Here is a 23,997-nt window from a genome sequence, read left to right as displayed (position 1 = left end):
TAAATCATTTCAGACGATTCGCTCAGCCGATAATTTTCATGTATGTTTTTAACTTTGTTTTGTGCACCATTTATATGACATTGATATTAGGATTGTAATAAAGTTTTAAAACTCTATTTGGTTTCTTTTAGTGTTCAATTTGTTATTGTGTCTGTTATTGTTTATGGTTTCATGTCAATGATTTGGGATTGTATGTTCCTGACTACTACCTCCATCACCAAGTCCAAATATTCAGTCGACCTCAGAGGATGAGAATTTGTGATGATGTCTCACCTGAGAGCTTGTGGTTCCTGAACCCAAGGTGGGAAGATGCCTTTCACCGGTGCTTCAGCAACTCAGTCAACCTCTAACTTTGATATTCCTTTTACATCCCAGGGTTTAAAATTCTTAAGGCCTGTGAGAGCAAGGCACCCTGCTAATGAAGGGTTTCACCGGTGGGTGTCGTATACCACTTATTGGTTTTTGGGGCCTGGTATTAAATTATGAGCAGTACTCTAGTCAATACTGAGAGTCCCTGCAGTATGAAGCCACCGCATAAGCCTCCAAATTAAAGTGTGGAAGGAGATCAACCTCCAGTCTAAAGGCTAGGTCATTACCGTCCCCAAAATCCAGTTGTTAATAATAATGAACTAGCATGACCGAGAGTAAAGATGGATATCAGGAACATTGAACCCACCATCATACAACTCCTGCATGCACTTAAAGAACAAAACTTTGGGTTAATACCCTGCCCATAGGAACTTCCCCAAGTGTATGTTAGTGAAAAAGGTAGGAGGGAAAGTAAATGGTAAGTTTGGTGCAAGTATGGGAATCAAGAGAGTGTGATAATTTTGAACAATGCACCTTTTCCCATGATAAATATGGGTAATTGTCTCCCATGTCTCCAAGTCCTATATTTACCTCCTAGCACCATGTGGAGTTCATGGAAATGCAGGTTAGGTATTCAGGTACAGACTGAAGCAACAGTCTCTCCTGCCGCCAGCAGTAAGATTGGAGAAGAGGCTGGACTCACTCTATTTCTGTGGCAGATTCAAAATGGACCACACTCCACAGGAGACACCACATTGGCCACAACATAGATCCCATAATGTCCGACTTGAGGATGGGGGCTACGGGCAGGGATTTCTTTCCACATCCAGGAAGCAGCTATTATAAAATGCTAGACAGGACCTGGGTCGATGGCCTGTGTACCCGACTGCCTGTTGTTGAGGAGGGCGTTCTCATATACCAGGCCTTGCACCTCATTGCCTGATGTTTGTGTGCCCCCCGAGCGGCCTCTTCACACAGCCTGAAGGTACACAGAGGCAAAGAGATGTGCCACGGTGTGCCAAGGCACGGCAATCATCTTCCATCCTTTGACTCCTTTTCCAGCTCCTGCTTATTCAGGCCAGGCAGCAGGCTATGTCAGGAAGCAGGATGAGAGAGGTTGTCATTGGCCTCCAACTGAGTTCTCCTGTTAACAGTGGACAGTACCATTGGACTCCCTCCCAGCCCACTCCTCCCCAGATGCCAAAGTGGCAACTCCCCTGTCCCCGGGCCCTGTCACACCTCCAGCACCAGCCTGACCTCTTGGCCCAGCAACAGGAGTGGCACTAAGTCTGTGTCTCAGGAGAGGCATGTGCAGCCACAGCAGAGTTTCATCACACACTCTGCCCACTCGGACCCTAGAACCGAGCAAGCTGTGTGCCAATGAGGTCAGGATCAACATAATGATGCAGATTTTTCAGGGATCAAATGCAGCCTCACCAAGTTGAGGCCGCCATTTTAGGCATTCAAGCTACACTTCACACAATGTTTGTTATTGAATGGATCTTTGTTCTGGCTTTGTGAAAGTAAAAGTTATTACTTGAGTTACTTCTGATATTGGAGGAAATGAAACAATTGCAACACAGTCACAATAGACCCAGAAGAGGTTATTGTAAAATATTTGTTATAGAGTTGGCAAATGTATTTCTCTGTGAATAGACTGTTTAGCATTAAATCAAGTTATACATACCCTGCACCCATTGTTAATTGTGCACCTCCTCCTTCCATGTGTTTTTCCTCACCAACAGGATGGCCAATTTTGAAGTCTCTGCACAAAGAGTAAAGATGTCATGTAATAAAGTGTATTCAAATGTCCTGTAATATTACTCATACTCATAAGAGGCACTCAAAACCATATGTTCCATTATTGTTTCGGGCTAATAATTGTTCACTGCTTGGCAACTGGTTCTCATTTACTTGTAGTGGGTTAGTGGCTTTCCTCATTATACCCAACATAGAAATACTAAGGCTCATATTTATACTTTTTGACGCAAAACTGCGCGATGCAGTTTTGCATCAAAACTTTTTACGACGGCTAACGCCATTTATTTGCACCGCTCGGGCAACAAATTTATACTTTGACGCACGGCGGCGCAAACCACTGGTGTAAGTCATTGTTTTTACTGAAACCAATGCGTCACGTTGTAAAGAAAAATGACATTAACGCAGTGAAAATGACTTTGAGTCAGTTTACGACATCGCAAATCGGATACGTGCCTTTTTCTGACGCAATTGCGTCAAAAAGCGGCGCAAACATTGCAAAATGTGCAAAGGAGAGACAAAATGGATCCCAGAAGCTTGGAGAGACCCCAGGAAGATGACAACAGACTGGGAACCAGTCAGGAGGACCCACACAAGACCCAGGAGAGGGAGAAGAAGAAAGGGAAGTGTTGGTTCAGTGCAGAGGAGCAGGAAATACTGGTCAGAGAGGTGACGGAACACCAGCACCAACTTTTTGTCACCTCTAAATTGCCAATTTGTAGGAGAGAGGCAATTTTGCAACAAATTGTGGACAAGATAGACAGTGTGGCTGAAGTACGGAGAACAGTCATCGAGTGCAAGAAACGCTGACATGACTGCAAGCGCAGAACCAAGGAAAAGATGGCCAGGAACAGGAAGGCAGCACTGCAGACTGTAGGATGGGATTCCAGCACCGCAGAAGGCCCTAGACCACATGGGGGAGATGGCGGCAGCAGTCATCCCTAAGGAGATCGTCACAGGGATTCAAGGACAGGACAGCGCAGACTACCTGGAGACAACACCGATGCAGGGTAAGTCACATGGGGAACAAAAATGGCTATTTGTAAACTGTAAGCAGGGGGGGGCTACCTACTACACAATGCATGGAAATCATGATATTCAGGGAGTGGAATGGGCAAAGGGGCACGGCATGGGGGCCTGGGCTGTTCAGAGGAAACCTGGGGCACAGTACTAAACTACACCAACAACCTTAGCATTGGGATATGCTGCCATGCCAAGGATGATGGAAAGGTAGAGCCAGTCCAGGAGGGTAGGGTACAACGTAAAACTGGCCTGATGCCACATGACAGCTGGTATTGTCGCTACATGAACTAGGGCTCAATTAACAGTCTCAGGCCATATCCGCAAGTGGAATTTAACATTGACAACAGTTGCCACTACCACCTCTGCTGTGTGCACAGGTCAAGTAGCCAATGGCAGTTACGTGCCCATGGATCAAACACACCCAAATTAGAGGGTTCAGGATGACAACGTTATCAATACCTTGAAATCAATCAAAATGTGCCAAACCAGACAAATGTGAATGTCCATAATCGCTACAAACATCAGCCATTGTCATAAACATTATGAGGTACATAGCGGTAAAGTCATACCCATGCTGCATATGTCAGGGTCCACCCTGTGCCTGGGCCACAATAGCTGCAATGACACCATGCAACATCCCAACTGTTCTACTGCTCAGACAACAGCATTGAGGGGGAGGACATATGTAAGTGGCTAGTGAAATACACCCGCACAGTCAGAAGAGGAACTGGAACACTGCTCGGACCATCAGTGCAATCCAATGTAGCACACATACCCCAACATCAACATTACACACTACCAATGCTGACATCTGTAGTGTGCCATGCCAATGCTATACATAGTATATGCTAGGTCTCAGAAACATATAGCTGGATATGAAATATCTGAGACTGGGGCATTTCCACATTGTTAAGTGTGGTGCAAGTGCCAGCAGAACACCCACAACCAGTGCAATGCCACAACATGAGAATGGAAGTAGATGGAGGGTTGAGTAGGACAAGTAGGTGGCAACATACAATTTGGGCAGAACCTACACCTAGAGGATTTGACGCAGACATTGCCCCAAACTGCCCACACTACATGTGACATGCAGGTGGAGCATAGACCTGGGAGAATGCTAATATTAATGACAGGAATAATGAACAGGAACCAATATCACAATGTGCAACTATTGGGAAGTCTGGCACGTCACATTATAAATGCCACAACACAGACACACTAATTGTACCATATCTCATTGCAGAGGACGATGGCTCTCCTGGGGATAAGTCTGTCCTGGACTTCCGTGATGACATGGATCACGAGCTGACAAACATCAGCCAGCAGACCCTCCAAGATGTCCTCGTAACCCTCCAGAGCCCACCTACAGTCGCAAGGAGGAGTACAGATACAGCAGCCATCAGAGAGGATCCACCCACCACCCCAATGGTATGACCTCCCAGCTCCAACCCAGCTGAGGTCTCTGACGACCCTGGCACCAGCTTTGAGAGGACTGTAGATGGAGTACAGCGAGAGCTGGCCAAGGAGGTGCGGGTGGGGATGCAAAATATGGCAGCCAGCCTAGAGGGGGTACGTTCGTGCATGATGACAACTGCAGAACAGGCAGCAGCCATGCAAGGGCGAGCATCTATCTTGCAAGAACTGCAACAAAGTGTGAAGGAAATCAGTAAGGGAGTTACAACACCTCCAACAACAAATCTTTCAACGCGTGCACAAATGCAATATTGACCCCCTCAGGGCCGACCTGGCTGCCTACCAAAGTGATGTAGCTGCTATCCTTAAGAGCCAGCAATTCCTCCTTGCTGCAGTACTGCCCTTAATAGCCCCACAGTTGGCAGCTACGGGGATTTCTGACTCCACATCTTCAAAAATTGAAGTGTGTGTTGCCCCTTCAAACCCACCACCACCAAGGGCAGAGGAGACGACACACACATCAGAAGATGAAGACGTGGAAAAGATCACCTTCACCCGTAAGAGTACCCAGTAGCACAAGCCCATGCCACGTGGCCAGTTATAACCAAGGTCCTGTGCTTTGTAACATGCCAGTCTTGCAACAGCTGCTCACAAACACTGTTCTCCAGCCCACTGTTTATCTTGTCACTCTGCCCTGTGATTGTTTCTCACTACCTCATTGGCAATTCATGTCCCTCTGCACTGTATGACACTTCACCTCAGCATGTCCAATGACATGTCCATTTGCACTTGTGTAGGATCACAATGGAAGGTGTCACACTAGTGGACTCACAATCCTGGCCTATGCAAAATAGCACTACAGCACTTTAAATTAAATAGCACTTACACAACCACTTTGTCTCTGTGTAATGTGACACATCAAACGTGAGGGAGATTAGTGATGTTTGCCTCATGTCAATGACTATAGAATGTCAATACAACTGGCCTGAAAGAATGTGGGCTGATAACTATGCACTGTGGTCTGGATTGTACCATCATCTACCCTTTATGAAGGTTAATTCTGAGGTAACTAGAAACTATACAGTATAATGCTGTGTTGGACAGAATAAGTCTTCTTCAAGGGATGTCTATGCAGAAAAATGTTGTCTTCTAATTTTTCTTCCAGACAATCTTTACGTATGTGACATTTGACACAATTTGTTCCTCACACACACACCATACAGCAGGAATGGATGTGTATGAGTGTATGTACAAATAAGTAACCTGGCTGTACAATGTAACAAATGATAGGTGTGAGTTATGTATACTATACTACATGAGATTATACCATCACTCACCTTATCAGGGTTCACATGAACATCAGGCTGCAGGCAGACATAACACAGTGTCCTCAATTTCAAATCTGGTCTCAAAGTATGTCAGATTGAAAACATACATCCAAACTTAACAACACATTGGGATCCATAGTAACCTTGAGTGGTGGGTGCAATGGATGGCAGATGCATAGTGAAGTAGCTATGGTGTAGCTGCCAATGTGACAGCTCAATTGGGATTTGGATACAGGATGGAACACAAATGCAAATACTAAATTGACACTGTTCCCCCATGCCAAGGCCCTGATCCCCAAGCATATGCCACATACTGTGAAGGAGTACCTAAATATTTATTTTAGAGTGGAGAAGTGTGGCACAAAGGTTAGAGTGGCAGACCCTGATATCTGGCCTGGGACCAGGGTTCAATTCCTGCCTCAGCGTGTCTTGGGATCAATTCCCTCAGACCAGATAATTCTCACCTCGGTGCCTAATCTAATTAATGGGTCCCACTCTGTAACTCTGGGCAATAACTTGCTTAATCTCCATAATGGCCCTCACTGCACTTGGATGCCAGGCTTTCCCCTGGTGGTTGCCCAGGAGTGGGTGCCTCACAGGGAAAAGCCGGGAGGGGTTCCACAGTGGTATGTGTACAGCACCTTGAGACCCTAATGGGTGAGTAGTGCAAAGTTCACAGTTTTTTTTTTTACAGTAAAAAAGGATACCAAAACTAGGGGAAACACCTTAACTAACCTAACCTATCCTAACTACACATTATCCACAACTGGCCCTAACTAACCTAAGCTAAACTTACTTATCACATTTAACTAAACACCCTAAACATCAACCCCTCGCCCCCCTTATATGACGGGACACATGGAGGACAACATATACTAACATAGACACATACTATCTTATACTAAACAAATATATTTTTGGGGGGATTTTTTATATATATATATATATTTTTTTTTAAACACAAAAACCCCAACATCATCCCTCACCCACCCACCCAGACACATAAAAAAACATGTACAAATATCATACCCCACCACCCCCCAACCCACTACTACTAACTAAGCTAACAGCCTATTCTAACCTAAAACTAAGCCCCCTAAACCCACTAATTAAAAGAACCAGGAAAGAGGAGGGAGGGGAGGGAATCATAGGTGAGGGTATCTGATTCACAAGTATGCCCTCCGCAGGGTCTTCTTAATGGCACGGACCCTCTTATTAATTTGTGACACCTCCTGCAGCAGCCTGTCCAGTCTGCGCAACATCCGTTGCATGTCACGTTGCATAGCTCAAAATTCACCAGGGTCAATGACTGCAGCAGGGGTGGTCTGAGTGTCAGTTGTTGAGGGTTGTCCGGTTGGTGGTGCCATGCTTGGAGGGGGAGGTGCAGGTGCTGCTGTCAGTGGTCCTGGAGCTGAGGAAGTCGATGGTCCTGCAGTGGTGGCTGTCATCCTTGGTGCCACCTGGGTCGTAGTGGTGGTGCTGGTGATGGCGGCTGTTGTGGACACCGAAGGGCCCCCTTGGGCAAATGCCCTCCACAACCCTGAGGCTCTTTCATGGCGAAAACGCCGTGCCATGTGGTGGAACCCAGACTCCATATCCAGAATGTGGCGGTAACGCATCGCCCGCCACTGAAATTCACGGATCTGGCTGGCATCCATATTGACTGCTGTTAAAAAAGATAAAGCCAAACATTAGGTACTTCATTGTGTGATATAGCTACTGATGAGAATCAGACAATACATATAATGTAGCTGAAACAGGCCATATCACCATAAAGATCACAGATTCTCCCTGAGGAAGTACATGCCAACGCAGCCTATACATGTCCTATCTAACAGCACAGCAATGCTCTAAAAGATGTGTACCAACCTAAATGACCTATGCATCATTGCTGAGCCATTAGTCACCTAAAAATGCTGCAAGTCCTCCACATGTGACAGGCCATCTAATGACTATCTTCTGGATGACAATCAAGGGCCACCAGACCTGTGATTTGTAAATGGAATTGCAGTATGCAGTTGCTAATCCAGAGTGGTTATCCTAGGTTTTGACAAGTGATTTATAGATTTACATGTCCGTGTACTAAACTTGGATCATCATACCTCGGTACACATTTCATAACCCTAAGCCTGTGCCTCAGAGGGGGATGGACAAGCAACACATACTTTCAAACATCAAGGACACCCAGGACAGCTGCACATGGGTTTAGGCAGTGTACTACAGGTAAGGAGGGTGTCCAACTAGGATAGACACAAACCTTGGACAATCCCATCCACATTTATGTTTGTAATTGCAGACAATTGTCAACATCATTTGATACCAATAATACCTGTCCTACAATAAGCAGATAGATGCAAACACACATCTGGGCATGAGCTGCATGCATACCTATGACATTGTACTCAAGTGCCACATACACTTAGCACAACATGTGGAGCTACATGCTGCTAGGAAGTCAAACATACAGTCGAACATGTTCATTAGTGAACAGGGAGGCTCAAGTCTGTGGGTAAGACTTTGGCATCCCTATTCTGTGAGATTCAGGGTCTGACTTGCTGACTAAATCATGAATATGGCCCTCTACTAAATTTTCTTTATACAATTTTTAACAACAAATGTCACCCTATTCACATGGCCATGCCTACAGGGCACTGTGCACTGTACAACACTTTCAAATAAAATTACTGTGTGTAACATTATATCTGAAAGTCCAGCCACTCAGGCATGATGATACTCCAACATACATACCACTGCAAACATGTATAGACCCTGTCACTCCAGTGAGTGATACACACACATCTGCACACATGCAGTGGCCCTAACTATCATGTGGTGACAAACATGCTCCATCAGTTGGTTGCAGACTCATTTATGGAGTGTACTCCTCTCATCATTTGTAGTAACGAGAGACATGCAGAGCCACATTCCTGGAGCACTGCAATACCAGTCACTCAGGTATTGTGGCTTACATGTAGGGCCTGTGTTGTGTGTAGGTTACATATGCTACATTAACAGTGTACCCTGAGCCACATATGCCCCCTATGACACCATAATGGCAGGGATCCTGTGCGTTACGTGGTGACAATTTGAGGCAAGACATGGATTGGCCATTTTTTATATTTTATTACAAAAATGAGATATATGCTGACAGTGTATATTGTGGTCATCCATGACAGAATGCATGGGCACAGGTGTAGTCACTGCACCTGAAATGTGTCACTCATTGCCATGTGTACCCATAATGGGTTTTGGGAATCACAGTTAGCCACATTCATCATCTTACATTTGCCAAGTTGGGAGATCAGCTGGTATACAACAAACTGACACTGTCACATTATTAAAACATGGTTTAGCAAATGTACCACTGTGTCAATCATGATGACGTAGGCTTCAATTTGTATGTACCTTCGGAATGGCAGTAGTCACAGGAATGCTGGTCTTCTGATCTTAGCATACACCCATGTCTGTGATAGCCTCCATACTGGGAAGTTAGTTATTGTACATATGCTGCACTAGATCAGCTTGGGGTGTACCAAACAAAACTAGCCAAGTATTAGGGAACTTTATATGTATGATGGAATTGGTCAGGGGTCCCTTGCATGACATCATGCACGTAATACATTGTGACCATGCATTCCCCAACGTCAGGTATCCCATGATGACCCCATAACTTATGACAAGTGCATGGCTATAGAGTAACACAGATGGGAAATGCATTAGCTCTGCTCCAGCTATTGTGACCAAGACCAATTTAAAACACACAGGTACAATGAACAGAGGGCCAGGGATAGTTGTTATCCCTCAATTTGTATCATTTGTTTCATGCTATATGCTACAGCTATGGAAAGTAGCCAAACATTTAGAAATTAACCCGTGTGCATTACTTTGACATCCATTCCTAATGTAATTGCGGCGCAACCAAGTCAAACTATCAGCCTAAGATATTACCTGAGGTTAGAAAGAAATTGGTACGCATGGGCCAGAATACAGTTCAGACATGTATTCGAAATAATTGGGGAACACATTAATTCTTTGAATTAGCTGGTGAAAAACATCTCTTTCCTGGTACGCTCACAGACCATGGATAAAACACATGTTTGACCCGCATTAGCATCATCTATTGACGTGAAGGCAGCACTAATTTACAAGCTCCAGTTGTGTTTTGTAACTTAGTGCAGCTGTTGCGTCAACAAATGACGGTCATGTGTAGCAATTATTGTATAACTCAGGGCCACTGTATGTTTAACTTGCATTCCACATGTCCAAAAACATTGCCTGCAGCATTTCAACAAATCTGCTACTGTCACTACAGAGCATGTAAATGTGCACAACTCTGAATTGTATACACCAACACGGCAACCAATCACAATACCTAGGTGGTCCAGCAGGTCTTGCTCTCTGGCAAAAAGGTCAGCCCAGTGGTGCTTTAGTTGGTGGTTGTTGCGCGGTGTGTTGTAGATGCGACGCAGATGGTACAATACCTTTGCCCACCAGAGCCTCCTTGCCTCTATGTGATACCCCTGTATCACCCTGCAACCTGCTTCGATCAACAAGGTGAGGAAGTAGCACACCAGCCAAATGAATCCCCCCAGCTCCTCTTCACCCATTCTCCCCAGACGTGGCCTACCCAACATGACAGGAATGATATGAAAAATAAAGGGTACAGAGGATAATAAAGGGAAAGGAGGGAGAAAAATGAAATAAAAGTAACCCTAAAACAGCCCAACTATCCCCAAACTAACAATACCCACAACAGACTCCCAACAGTACAAAGACAAAATTAGACACCAAAAATGAGAAATAAACACTTACAATGAACAACTGAGACAATTACAAATAACACAGATGACAAATAGGATGGCACACAGAAGACAAAATCAAAATTGGGACAGACAAAACTCTAAGCACAGCCACACAGTCTATAAAAATCACAGACTGCAAAGTGAAAGTGAAAGTACACCCACTGTACCAATTATGATGCGTCAAAATATTATGAAACTTACAGTCTGTGCGTCATTTTTTTTTAGGCACATGCTTAAAAATTACCCCGCATCCATAGTTCCAAGTATTTTGCATTGGTAACCAATTTCATGGGGTACAGTGTAGGAATGACCGCTCGGGCCAATGGATGTATCATGGCTGTGAGTGTCATTTTTCTACGCATATGCAGCGATTTATGATGCATATGTGTCTTTTTTGACACGTATGCATCAAAATTTATGTCTTTTACTGGGTTTGGGTCATTTCTCACATTTTTATGGTACATGACAGCTGTAAATATACAGAGATAGGCTGTTTGCACCTACATTGTGCATTCCAGTGTTAGGGGACATGTGGCAGATCACACTACTGCGGATCATGATCCTCTAGTTGTATCGGATTAGCACTCTTCACTGACGCAATAGATACCCAAACTTTTGGAATACAAATTGGTATTACCCAGTTTGAGCAGACTGTGGTGGTCATTCTGACCCCGGCGGTAAAATGCACTTACCGCCGGTCAGAAGACCGCCATAACCCCGCCGCGGCCGCGGAAACCCGCCACGGTCATTCTGACCCGCAGAAGGCAAACCTCCGAAAATCCGACAGCCACAACCGACCGCCAGACCAGCGGTCGGCGGAAAGGTGGAGGTGACAAAACCTCCACCGCCACGCCAACAGAAATACGCCCATGCCATTACGACCCACGAATCCACGCGGCGGTCATTCAAACGCGGTATTCCATTGGCGGGACACACCGCCGCGGTCAGAATACACACAAACGAACAAAACTCAGCCACATTGGACGATTTGAATCCCACACACCTGATACACATACACACACCACTCCCACACACACAATACAATATAAAACACCCACCCACATCACCCACAAACCCCTACGCAAAAAAATTCTGAAAGAAGGCCAGAGCGAGACACCAGCATCCACAAACTAACAGCCACAGCCACTCAACACCATCACCCACACACTATCCACACACAAAACAACACACACCACCACACTCAACACACTTAACTACACATACTCCACCCCACACATCATACACACCACCCCATGGCACCCCAAAGACAACCCCGCTTCACAGACAAAGAACTCAGGGTCATGGTGGAGGAAATCGTTCGGGTAGAGCTCCAGCTGTTCGGCACACAGATACAATACACCAGCATTGCCCGGAGGACGGAGCTATGGCAGAGGATTGTCGACAGGGTCAACGCTGTGGGACAGCACCCCAGAAATCGGGAAGACATCAGGAAGCGATGGAACGACCTACGGGGGAAGGTGCGTTCCATGGTATCCAGGCACAACATCGCCGTGCAGAAGACTGGCGGAGGACCCCCACCTCAACCCCCACAATTCACATCATGGGAGGAGGAAGTCTTGAACATCCTGCATCCTGACGGCCTCGCAGGAGTCGGCGGAGGAATGGATACTGGTAAGTTGAAGCTTCACTACTGCTTCCCCCCCACCTGCATGCCAAATCATACCCCAACCCTCACCCCCATCCTCGAACCCCACCCTCACCCCCACCCCCACCACCATCCTCACCCCCACCACCATCCTCACCCCCACCCCCAGCACACCTATTCCCGCCAATGTCTCACCATCACAACCCACACATCCCAAAACCTAGGCCTGCATGCGTCCACTAAGCATGGACACCCATCACCAAAGCATGCCCAATGCATATACACATCCCCCCCACAAGCCACCCTCACCAAAGCCCCCACACACGAATGCCAGCACTTGGGGACACGAGAACCCATAGATACACCCATATGCCACACATTGAAACTATAACCATACCTCTATACCCCTGCAGGACCCGACCGTCAACACACCGCGGCGGAGGGGCCAGAATTCTCCACACCCCCCACCCAAGAGGCCGTCAGCGATGACAGCAGCTCTGTCGACCTGGACACCGATGACCAGCCCGGACCATCGGGGACCTCTGGACAGTCGGTTCCCCTCACACAGGCCCAGGCCATTACAGACCCAAACCCCTCTGGGAACACCAGCACAGCTCCCACCCAGCGGGCCCATGCCTCTGTCTCCAGGGCGCGTCAATCTGCGGTGTGTCTACCACTACAGGGCACCCAGGATAACCCACCACCCCAACAACAACAGGGACCTGGGGGCAGTGGTAGTGGGCACACCGGCCAGGGGGCAGAGGCCCAGGGAAACAGGGCAACTCGGAGGGCAGCTGTGCGACAGGGGGGGGACGGGCCCAGGGAACCCACTCTCCACGAGGTCCTCACCACCATCATGGGAGCATACAACCGCTCCCAGGAGACGATGGCGACGGTACTGGCCCGGTTCCAGGAGATCCAGGTACTGCAGGAGGAACACTATCGGGGGTACAGGGAGGACATCAGAGCCATCAACACCACCCTGGTTACCATGGTAGGGCTGCTGCAGGACCTCGTCAACACCAGGGCGGACACTCAACAACACCCAAGGGCCCCTGCCACTAGCCTGGACCAAGAACAGCCAACCACCTCCGCCGGCGCTAGTGGACAGGAGGCCCCCGCACAGCAGCAGCCCACCAGACCCCCACCTCCTGCAGGAGAAGAACCACCCCGCAAGAGGGCCCTGAGATCTCGCAAGAAGACAGAGTAGGATGTCAAGACCCCCGCCAGCAATGGATACCACCTGATGTCATCCCACTGTCCCACATTGTCACCCTGTCCATCCTTGAACTGCCCATGCTCCATCTCTCCACAGGCCTCTGGACAATGCACCTGTGTGACTGTTACTCTGGACTCTGCCATGGACATTCCTTTACCATAGCCCCCACCCACTTGAAACCACCCATCCCATTTTGAGCACTTAAATAAACACCTATTTTGCACAAAACTATCTGGAGTCTGGCTGTGATTTCAATATATTGTAATTGACATGACAGTGCAAATATGTCCTTGTACATGGTGAAGTCAACAAACAGCTGCCACAAAGCTGTAGTCCATGGGGAAACGAAGCACAGGACTCGTAGTGGGGACCCCAGATCTGAAATAGGGAGGGAAAAGCCACAACTCAGTCATCATACACTGGGGCAAATAGACAGGCAGCAGAGATGCAGGAGAGTAGTTCACATTTACTAAATTATCTTTGAAATGTTACCTGTGTCCTATTGGAAGTACTGTTCAATGATTCTGTCCCTGTTGTCTGTTTCAGCCCCGTCGTCTTCCTCCTCGTCACTCTCCTCAGGTTCCACCGCTGCCACAACACCACCGTCTCGACCATCCTCCTGCAGGAAAGGCACCTGGCGGCGCAAAGCCAGGTTGTGAAGCATGCAGCAGGCCACGATGATGTGACACACCTTCTTAGGTGAGTACATTAGGGATCCACCTGTCATATGCAGGCACCTAAACCTGGCCTTTAGGAGGCCAAAGGTGCGTTCGATCACCCTCCTAGTACGCCCATGGGCCTCATTGTACCGTTCCTCTGCCCTGGTCCGGGGATTCCTTACTGGGGTCAGTAGCCACGACAGGTTGGGGTACCCAGAGTCCCCCACTAGCCATACACGGTGTCTCTGTAGCTGTTCCATCACGTAAGGGATGCTGCTATTCCTTAGGATGTAGGCGTCATGCACTGACCCTGGGAATTTGGCATTTACATGCGAGATGTACTGGTCAGCCAAACACACCACCTGGATGTTCATTGAATGGTAATTTTTTCGGTTCCTGTACACCTGCTCCCTGTCTCTTGGGGGAACCAAAGCCACATGGGTCCCATCAATGGCACCAATGACGTTGGGAATATGTCCAAGGGCGTGGAAATCACCCTTCACTGTAGCCAATTCGCCCACCTCAGGGAAAATGATGTAGCTCCTCACGGATTTCATCAGGGCAGACAACACTCTGGATAACACCTTCGAAAACATGGGCTGAGACATCCCAGAAGCAATTCCCACTGTTGTCTGAAATGACCCACTTGCCAAGAAATGGAGTACTGACATGACCTGCACCAGAGGGGGAATCCCTGTGGGTTGGCGGATGGGGGACATCAGGTCGGGCACCAGCTGGGCACACAGTTCATGGATAGTGGCACGGTTAAGACGGTAGGTCAGGATAATGTGGCGTTCTTCCATTTTCGACAGGTCCACCAGCGGTCAGTACACGGGAGGATTCATCCGTCTCCTCGCCCAACCCAGCGGACGGTGCCTAGGAAGGACAACATGAAGCACACAGTCAAGCAACCCACAGGTACGTACTCACAGCTAGCACAGTAAACGATTCTCTATGCAGTGAATGGCGTGTCTGAGTGGCTATGCAAGGCCTAGGCCTGTGTGACGCAGTTGAAATTGAGCCATGTGGGCCCTGGAAATGGCGGCTGCCTGACCTGTGAAGTGTGACAATGGGATGTGAGGTCAATGCGCTGGCGTGGCACACCGCGGCGGGCGGCGGGCGAAGACCGCGGCGCGAAGCCGCATTGGTTAACATTGAAGCCTATGGGTTTCAGGAGCCAATGGCGAAGGGCGCCGGCGGTGGCGGGACGCACCGCCGCGGTACGCACCGCCGCGGACGTGACCGCCATTTTCTATCTACTTATCCACTTGCGACTTGAACTTTCACAGGAGAGGACCTATACTGCAAGTGTTGCTGTGACCTCGGTCTGGAAGGGACAATGGCTGCTGCGCCTGGGGAAAGGGCCCCTGCCTTCACTGGAGAGGAGTTGGAGAAACTTGTGGATGGGGTCCTCCCCCAGTATGCGCTACTCTACGGTCCTCCAGACCAACAAGTGAGTTTAATTCAATCTGGATTTGGGGCCACTGGCTGGCTTGGGGGCCTGGCGGGGGGCCTGGCGGGGATGGGGGGCATGTTGGGCCTGGCGGGGGGCCTGGTGGGGGGCCTGGCGGGGATGGGGGGCATGTTGGGCCTGGCTGGGGGCATGGCGGGGGGCCTGGCGGGGATGGGGGGCATGTTGGGCCTGGCGGGGGGCCTGGCGGGGGGCCTGGCGGGGATGGGGGGCATGTTGGGCCTGGCGGGGGGCATGGCGGGGGGCCTGGCGGGGATGGGGGGCGTTGGGCCACTGGCAAGGAAAATGCCGACAAACTTGAACGTGGTATTTCTCCCTCCCTGTACGTGTCACATAGGTCCGCGCCCATGAGAAGATCGGGATTTGGCGTGCCATCGCCAAGGAAGTCCGGACCCTGGGGGTCCACCATCGACGGGGCACCCACTGCCGCAAGAGGTGGGAGGACATCCGCCGCGGGACCAAGAAGACCGCCGAGTCTCTGCTGGGGATGGCCTCCCAACGTAGGCGGGGTGCCTGCCGTCAACTGAGCCCCGTGATGTTCCGGATCCTGGCGGTGGCCTACCCTGATTTGGATGGGCGCGTGAGGGCAGCACAGCAGACACAAGGGGGTGAGTACAAGCATTATCTACTCTGTTGTCGCGCAGTGGAGGTGTCTGGGTGGGGGAGGAGGGCTGGGGGTCCCCCTAGGCCAGGGCGATATCTGTAGGCTGGGCACCCCCGTAAGCCCCTGTGTCCCCAGCCACCACCCTCAGTAGTTTGTCAGTACAGCCATCCCTGGGCCGTGTCATCCATGGGTGCAGTTGTCAACTCTAGGCGTGTAGGGCATGTTCCACGGAATGCGTAGCGGACCCCAAGTGCGCAACTTAGTGCAGGGGGCATCTGTGTCTGTCATGTCCGCTAACTGTACCGGAGATCCATGTACTCAATATCCCTTTATTTCTCTCTCCCCCCCCCTTTTTGTTTGTCTTTCTGTGCTTGTGTGCATCAGCATCATCAGGCGGAGGAGAAGTGGCATCGGGGCAGGAGGGAGCTGCATCTCACATGGCCCAGGAGGGCCATGCCACAGAGTCAGACTGGACCAGTGAGACGGAGGGCGAGGGGAGCTCCACGACGGGGACGACTGGAGCCTGCAGCGACACGGACACGTCCTCGGAAGGGGGCTCCCTTGCGGGGGTGGCACCATCCGTGCCCCCCGCCATTACAGGTACAGCCGCCACCCAGCGCACCATCTCCGCCCTCCCAGCAGCCCCTCAGCGTTCGCCCCGTGCCCGCTCTGCCAGGAAGCCGGGCATCTCCTTCGCCCCAGGCACCTCAGGCCCTGCCCCTGTTACCCCCGCTGCCCTCAGTGAGGAGGTCATTGACCTCCTCCGAACGCTCATTGTTGGGCAGACTACCCTTTTGAATGCCATCCAGGGGGTGGAGAGGGAGGTTCATCGCAGCAATGCGTACCTGGAGGGCATTCACTCGGGTCAGGCTGCCCATCAGCGATCGTTCCAGGCTCTGGCCTCAGCACTGACGGCAGCCATTGTCCCTGTCTCCTGCCTCCCTCTACTAACTCCCTCCTCCCAGTCTCCTGTTCCTCTGCCTGTCCCACCCACACCATCAGACCATCCTGCACACACCTCAACACCCAAGAGAAGCTCATCCAAACATAAGCACCACAGATCACGCAGACATTCACACACGCAACATTCCGATGCAGACATGCCAACAGTCACTACCACCTCTGTGACCCCCACCTCCTCGTCTCCCTCCTCCCTCCCTGTGACGTCTACACTCACACCTCCATTCACCTCACCATCAGCCAGTGTTTCCATCACCAGCACACCCTCCACTCCAGTCCGCACACGTGCAGTCACCACCCCCACTGCCATTTACACGTCCCCTGTGTCCTCTCCCACTGTGTCTGTCACCCCCTCTTCCACACCACACAAACGCAGAAACCCACCCACCCAACAGCCATCCACCTCACGACAGCCTATCCCTCCTGCACCTGCACCCAAAGACAGCAAACGTGACTCACCTACAACCACATCCTCTCCCTCCACTCCCATTCCCACTGTACCTACCACTCTCCATTGTCCCAAGAAGCTCTTCCTCGCCACTACTAACTTCTTTCCTGACCCTGAGCCCCCCCCTCCTTCTCGTCGGGGTAAGAAGAGCACCTCAGCCACCACCAGCCCTGCAGCCCCCTTGACAAGGGTGCAGGGGTATTGGAGCCCGCCAGCCCGCATGTCTGGATCTTCGCCCAGCAGCAAGGGGACAGCCAGCCCACCCCCTGGGAAGAGGAGCAGAAGGCGGAAGGGGCGCCGCAGGAGCCCGCCTTCTACATCCCCCCCGGACACCACCCAGAGACAGTCACCAGCCACAGCTCCAAAGGGAGGAAAGGGCCACAGGCCCACGACTAAGGAGGGCAAGGGCAGCAAGTCGGAGAGGTCAGGCAGCAGGCCTGCTGCCCAGGAGGAGCCCACAACCCCCATAGCCGCTGCCCCGGGAGGAACCGGCACAGCTGCCCCGGGAGAGCCCACCACCCCCATAGCCGCTGCCCAGGGAGGACCCAGCCCAGCTGGCCAGGAGGGCCCCACCACCCACAGCCCAGGTGGGCATTGAAGGAGCACCATCCCCGCTGCCCAGGAGGGCACCACCAGGCAATGAACAGTTGGCCATAGACCGGCCGCCGTCTCCAGAACTGCTGAACTGGGCCCGCCGTCTCAAGCACCGCTCCGCTGGGCCCCGCCGTCTCAAGTACCGCTGAACTGGGCCCCGCCGTCTCAAGCACCGCTCCGCTGGGCCCCGCCATCTCAAGCACCGCTCCGCTGGGCCCCGCCATCTCAAGCACCGCTCCGCTGGGCCCCGCCGTCTCAAGCACCGCTCCGCTGGGCCCCGCCGTCTCAAGAACCGCTGAACTGGGCCCTTCAAGGCAAGGAGCGCTGAACTGGGCCCGCCGTCTCAAGAACCGCTGAACTGGGCCCCGCCGTCTCAAGAACCGCTGAACTGGGCCCCGCCGTCTCAAGCACCGCTCCGCTGGGCCCCGCCGTCTCAAGAACCGCTGAACTGGGCCCTTCAAGGCAAGGAGCGCTGAACTGGGCCCCGCCGTCTCAAGAACCGCTGAACTGGGCCCCGCTGTCTCAAGAACCGCTGAACTGGTCCCCGCCGTCACAAGCACCGCTCCGCTGGGCCCCGCCGTCTCAAGAACCGCTGAACTGGGCCCTTCAAGGCAAGGAGCGCTGAACTGGGCCCCGCCGTCTCAAGAACCGCTGAACTGGGCCCCGCCGTCTCAAGAACCGCTGAACTGGGCCCCGCCGTCTCAAGCACCGCTCCGCTGGGCCCCGCCGTCTCAAGAACCGCTGAACTGGGCCCTTCAAGGCAAGGAGCGCTGAACTGGGCCCCGCCGTCTCAAGAACCGCTGAACTGGGCCCCGCTGTCTCAAGAACCGCTGAACTGGTCCCCGCCGTCACAAGCACCGCTCCGCTGGGCCCCGCCGTCTCAAGAACCGCTGAACTGGGCCCTTCAAGGCAAGGAGCGCTGAACTGGGCCCCGCCGTCTCAAGAACCGCTGAACTGGGCCCCGCCGTCTCAAGAACCGCTGAACTGGGCCCCGCCGTCTCAAGCACCGCTCCGCTGGGCCCCGCCGTCTCAAGAACCGCTGAACTGGGCCCTTCAAGGCAAGGAGCGCTGAACTGGGCCCCGCCGTCTCAAGAACCGCTGAACTGGGCCCCGCCGTCTCAAGAACCGCTGAACTGGGCCCCGCCGTCTCAAGCACCGCTCCGCTGGGCCCCGCCGTCTCAAGAACCGCTGAACTGGGCCCTTCAAGGCAAGAACCGCTGGCCCTTTGGCAGCCGTGGCAGGGCAGGATCTATCTCGGGCAGGGCTGCAGGATGTCCTCTGGCCAACTTGCCTCCTCCAGTGGCAGTGGGGTCTGTTATGGACTGTATGGACCGTGGCTTTGCACTCCCCAGGATGGCCCAGTGGGCAGGCCACCCACTGTATGGACTGTTTGGACTGTGGCTTTGCACTCCCCAGGATGGCCCAGTGGGCAGGCCACCCACTGTATGGACTGTATGGACAGTGGCTTTGCACTCCCCAGGATGGCCCAGTGGGCAGGCCACCCACTGTATGGACTGTATGGACAGTGGCTTTGCACTCCCCAGAATGGCCCAGTGGGCAGGCCACCCACTGTATGGACTGTTTGGACTGTGGCTTTGCTCTCCCCAGGATGGCCCAGTGGGCAGGCCACCCACTGTATGGACTGTATGGACAGTGGCTTTGCACTCCCCAGGATGGCCCAGTGGGCAGGCCACCCACTGTATGGACTGTTTGGACTGTGGCTTAGCACTCCCCAGGATGGCCCAGTGGTCATGGAGTCCCCTCGTGGATTTGGCGTTGTGTACTCAAGTGGCTGAGGTGCCCCCCCTTCCCTTCCCCCTGAGGTGCCTGTCCTATTTTCTTTCTGATGCCCCTGCAGTGTTCTCTCCGTGGAGTTCTTGTCGTGGGACTGGGCCTTGCCCCTTTGCACAGGACCCCTGTGATCCACGGACAGTGGTTGGACTACATTTAGTAGCTGTGTATATTTTGTACATAGTTTATTTATTTATTGGGATTACTGGTGTACATATTTCAATATATCTGCCCGTTTATGATCTCTTATTTTGGTCTTTGCATTATTTCGGAGGGGGGTGGTTTGTGGGTTGTGACAGTGATCTGTGGGAATGCATTGATGTGTGTGTTGTAGTGGGTGTGGGTGGGTGGGTGTGTGCCGGTAATCTTTTCCCTCCCCTGTGTCGTAGGTGCAGTACTCACCGATGTCTTCCGCGCCGCCGGGCGTGCTCCTGGTATATGAGCAGGTATAGGAGTGCGGGGATGACCTGCAACTCTGGTTCCATACTGCCGGAATCTCGCGTGGAGTGCGTAGAGGTGAGCGTTTTCCCGTTCGTAGTCTGTTTCCGCCGTGTTCTTATCGGCGGTGCTCCCGCCCCGGAAAAGGTGGCGGATTGGTGGGTCGTGATAGGGTGGGCGGTACATTGTCTGCCGCCTGGCTGTTGGCGGGGACCGCCGCGCTGTTTGTTTGTACCGCCGTGGCGGGCGGAGTGTTAATACGGCGGGCTGTGTTGGCGGTTCCCGCCAGGGTCAGAATTGCATATTTTAGACCGCCTGCCTGTTGGCGGCTTGGCCGCCGCTTTATCACCGACCGCCAGGGTCAGAATGAGGGCCTGTGTGTCAATAGAGGATAACACGGCTATGCAACTTAATACATTAACTCATTGCTTGTTTGTCAATGGCTGTGAATTGACTATTTCAATTTTAGTTGGCCCTCGGTGTGAACATCACAAGACGTGTTTTCATAAATGTGCTTGTATGCATGTGTTGTAAATGTGGATAACCATCAGATGCTAGTCAGTGTGGAAATGAGTCAGGCAATGTGTTTGTCATACACGTAGCAACAAATGCTGTGTGAACTTCCATAACTTTTAGGACAAAAGCATCTCCCATGACAAACTGCACAGGATAGATAGAGGACGGGTGATGATGGCAATGTTACAAGACTAAGCCATCACATGTACTGGAATGTTGGATACCACTTCCTGGTCACTTGTTTGTATACTACCCATGAGTCAGGCATTTGAAAATGCTATGTATGTACAGTGTTTGTGACACAGAGGGGGTCATTCTGACCCTGGCGGCCGGTGGCCGCCAGGGCCACCGACCACGGGAGCACCGCCAACAGGCTGGCGGTGCTCCAACGAGCATTCTGACCGCGGCGGTTCAGCCGCGGTCAGTAGCGGAAAGTCAGCAGTCTCCCGCTGACTTTCCGCTGCTCGTGTGAATCCTCCATGGCTGCGGAGCGCGCTCCGCAGCCATGAGGATTCTGACCCCCCCTACCGCCATCCTGTTCATGGCGGGAAAGCCGCCATGAACAGGATGGCGGTAGGGGGGGTCGCGGGGCCCCTGGGGGCCCCTGCCGTGCCCATGCCAATGGCATGGGCACGGCAGGTGCCCCCGTAAGAGGGCCCCGCAAAGTATTTCAGTGTCTGCCTTGCAGACACTGAAATACGCGACGGGTGCCACTGCACCCGTCGCACCTTCCCACTCCGCCGGCTCGATTACGAGCCGGCATCCTCGTGGGAAGGTCGTTTTCCCCTGGGCTGGCGGGCGGTTTTTCAGCAACCGCCCCCCAGCCCAGGGGAAAACTTGTAATACCCGCCGCGGTCTTTTGACCGCGGCGCGGTATTTTGGAGGGCGGCATCCTGGCGGGCGGCCTCCGCCGCCCGCCAGGGTCATAATGAGGCCCAGAGTCCCAAAACCAATCCAAAAATGTAATGTCACTCCACAGTTTGAGTCATATAAATGTTCTATGTTTCTATTGTGGCAGTGGAGGACCAGCCGATGTGAATCTGTGTGTGGACCATCAGGGTACAAACAGGTTTTGTCCTTTCATGCACATTAGCAAACGTTGTTTGTTGTGCTGGAGGCATCATACCCAATCCATGCATACAGCCATGGTACACTGTCACTGTTTGACACTCAAGCATACATGAAACCCAGACAAGGGATGGGCCGCGATTAGGCTATTTGAAGACATGTCCCACACCATGATACGATAATTAAACTGATTACGCTATACAATCTATTTGAGGATTCATCGTAGACCTACCAGACACAATACCCCAGGAGGAAAGTGAGGGCATGGAAAGCAACCATGAGACAAATGTAGCCACAGGGAATCTTTATGGTAACAGAAAGACAGGAACCAATCAGGCTAACAGGATGGAGGCTCTGTCAGGAACTAACATGAACAAGGCAAATACACAGTGAGCAGACTGAGACTTAGAAAAGCTGGAACAACACTGTGGAAAATGAAAACTGTATTTGTCCTGTGGGCTGCAACGTTACACAATCACCCAAAGCCTGTGTTACACAAGTGGTTTATACGGCAATGCATAACAAGGATATACATATACTGGCAGCTTCTAAGCCGTTACAGGCAGCAGCAAGGGAAGTGTAGGTTCAAATGGCTGGTCTGCATGGAAGTGCTCACAGGTGTGTGCTTCTTCAGCCTCTCACAAGTCCTGTAGGTGAGAATCAAGTTCAAAGGGCCAATAGTACCTTTCACATGGGAAGCAATGGACAGGTCATTACAAGTCCTACAGACTACCAGGCAGTGCATTATCTGACCTGAAGTCCATGCAGACAGATGAACTATGACTATGGCATGCCATACTAAAGAGGGAAGTGCACTGGTGTCTGAATGTGAGTCTGGGTGTGTGTAGATGAAGAATTATCTGGGTACAAATAGTCCATTTCCAGGGCTCCCTAGAGAAGGGTGCGGAGACACTGAAAACATGGCAGTGGCAGGACATATGACCTGGGATGGACTGCGCAGGTCATGTCTTGTGAGCAATGCTTGTCATACCTGGGGCACCCGTGCTATCATTTTGCAGCTTACATGGACTTCTTGCCACACATACTCCTTGCAGAGATAGCTGATGTCACACTTACTGCTGTCAAGGGTCTGGTCATACATTACAGTTACCTATGCAACAGCACATCCACTGCATCATGTATGAATCAGTTTTTTACCTTATGAATGATGGTGTCTTAGTTTTGTGCCATATGCTGCAATGAACCATGTTGCCAACATGTATGTTTGCCATAGCTGTGGTCCTCTGATATTGACTTTCAAATGTGAAATGGACAGGATATATGTCATTTACACTGTGTGTGAAGTTGGCTGTACATTCATACCCATCAAATGTAATGTGAATGTTTCAGTATCCTAATCTGTATATCTGCAATGCTCCATGAAGCTAAACTCTGATTATGAATCCTAGGGATAATGTGATGCATAAATAATTACCCAGACCATGATTTAGTTATTAGAATAGGTGTCTAATGACATATAGTAAGACAGTGGTGATGGTGAGTAGAGTTAAAAGAAGTTTTGCACAATGTGTTGTCTCCGACGCAATCCTGCTGCAGTGTTTGGATGGTCCCCCTCATGTTGATGGTCAACATCCTCCTCTTCCTCCTCCTCAGGCATTTGTGGGTCTGGTTCATAGAAGGGAATGTTCCTCCTTACACAAACGTTGTGCAGGATGGCACAGGTCAAAATGATCTTGCACACCATTTCAGTTGAGTATAGGAGGCTGCCTCCGGTGATTTCCAGGCACCTGAATCTTGACTTCAGGATGCCAAAGGTCCTCTCTACTATGGTGCATGTCCTCTGATGTGCATCATTATAGGCACGCTCTGCTGCAGTGCTTGGGCTTGCAAATGGGGTCATGATCCATTCCTGGATCCCATACCCCTGATCAGCTGAAAGAGAAAATGAGTGAAAAATGTTGATGAAGCTTGCACTATGATTATCACTTTGCATGGCAGTTGTTCTCTTGTGCTGTCTGTGACTCATCTG

The 23,997-nt window shown here is 51.2% G+C and overlaps 1 protein-coding gene across 4 annotated transcripts in view; it reads right to left on the bottom strand.

Annotated features, from left to right (window-relative positions):
- The window catches only part of LOC138295834 (uncharacterized), a 1,330,477-nt gene that overhangs the window by 209,657 nt on the left and 1,096,823 nt on the right, over window positions 1–23,997 (bottom strand). For all 4 annotated transcript variants that reach the window (XM_069234393.1, XM_069234396.1, XM_069234394.1 and 1 more), the window contains one exon: window positions 1,997–2,074. In XM_069234393.1, coding sequence (XP_069090494.1) covers window positions 1,997–2,074 — 78 coding nt within the window. The remainder of the gene's footprint in view (window positions 1–1,996; window positions 2,075–23,997) is intronic.

This window comes from Pleurodeles waltl, chromosome 5 (assembly GCF_031143425.1).
Source record: "Pleurodeles waltl isolate 20211129_DDA chromosome 5, aPleWal1.hap1.20221129, whole genome shotgun sequence".
NCBI classification, from domain to species: Eukaryota; Metazoa; Chordata; class Amphibia; order Caudata; family Salamandridae; genus Pleurodeles; species Pleurodeles waltl.
The sequence above is the reverse complement of the archived record's forward strand: the minus strand, read 5'-3'. Positions and strand labels throughout refer to the sequence as shown.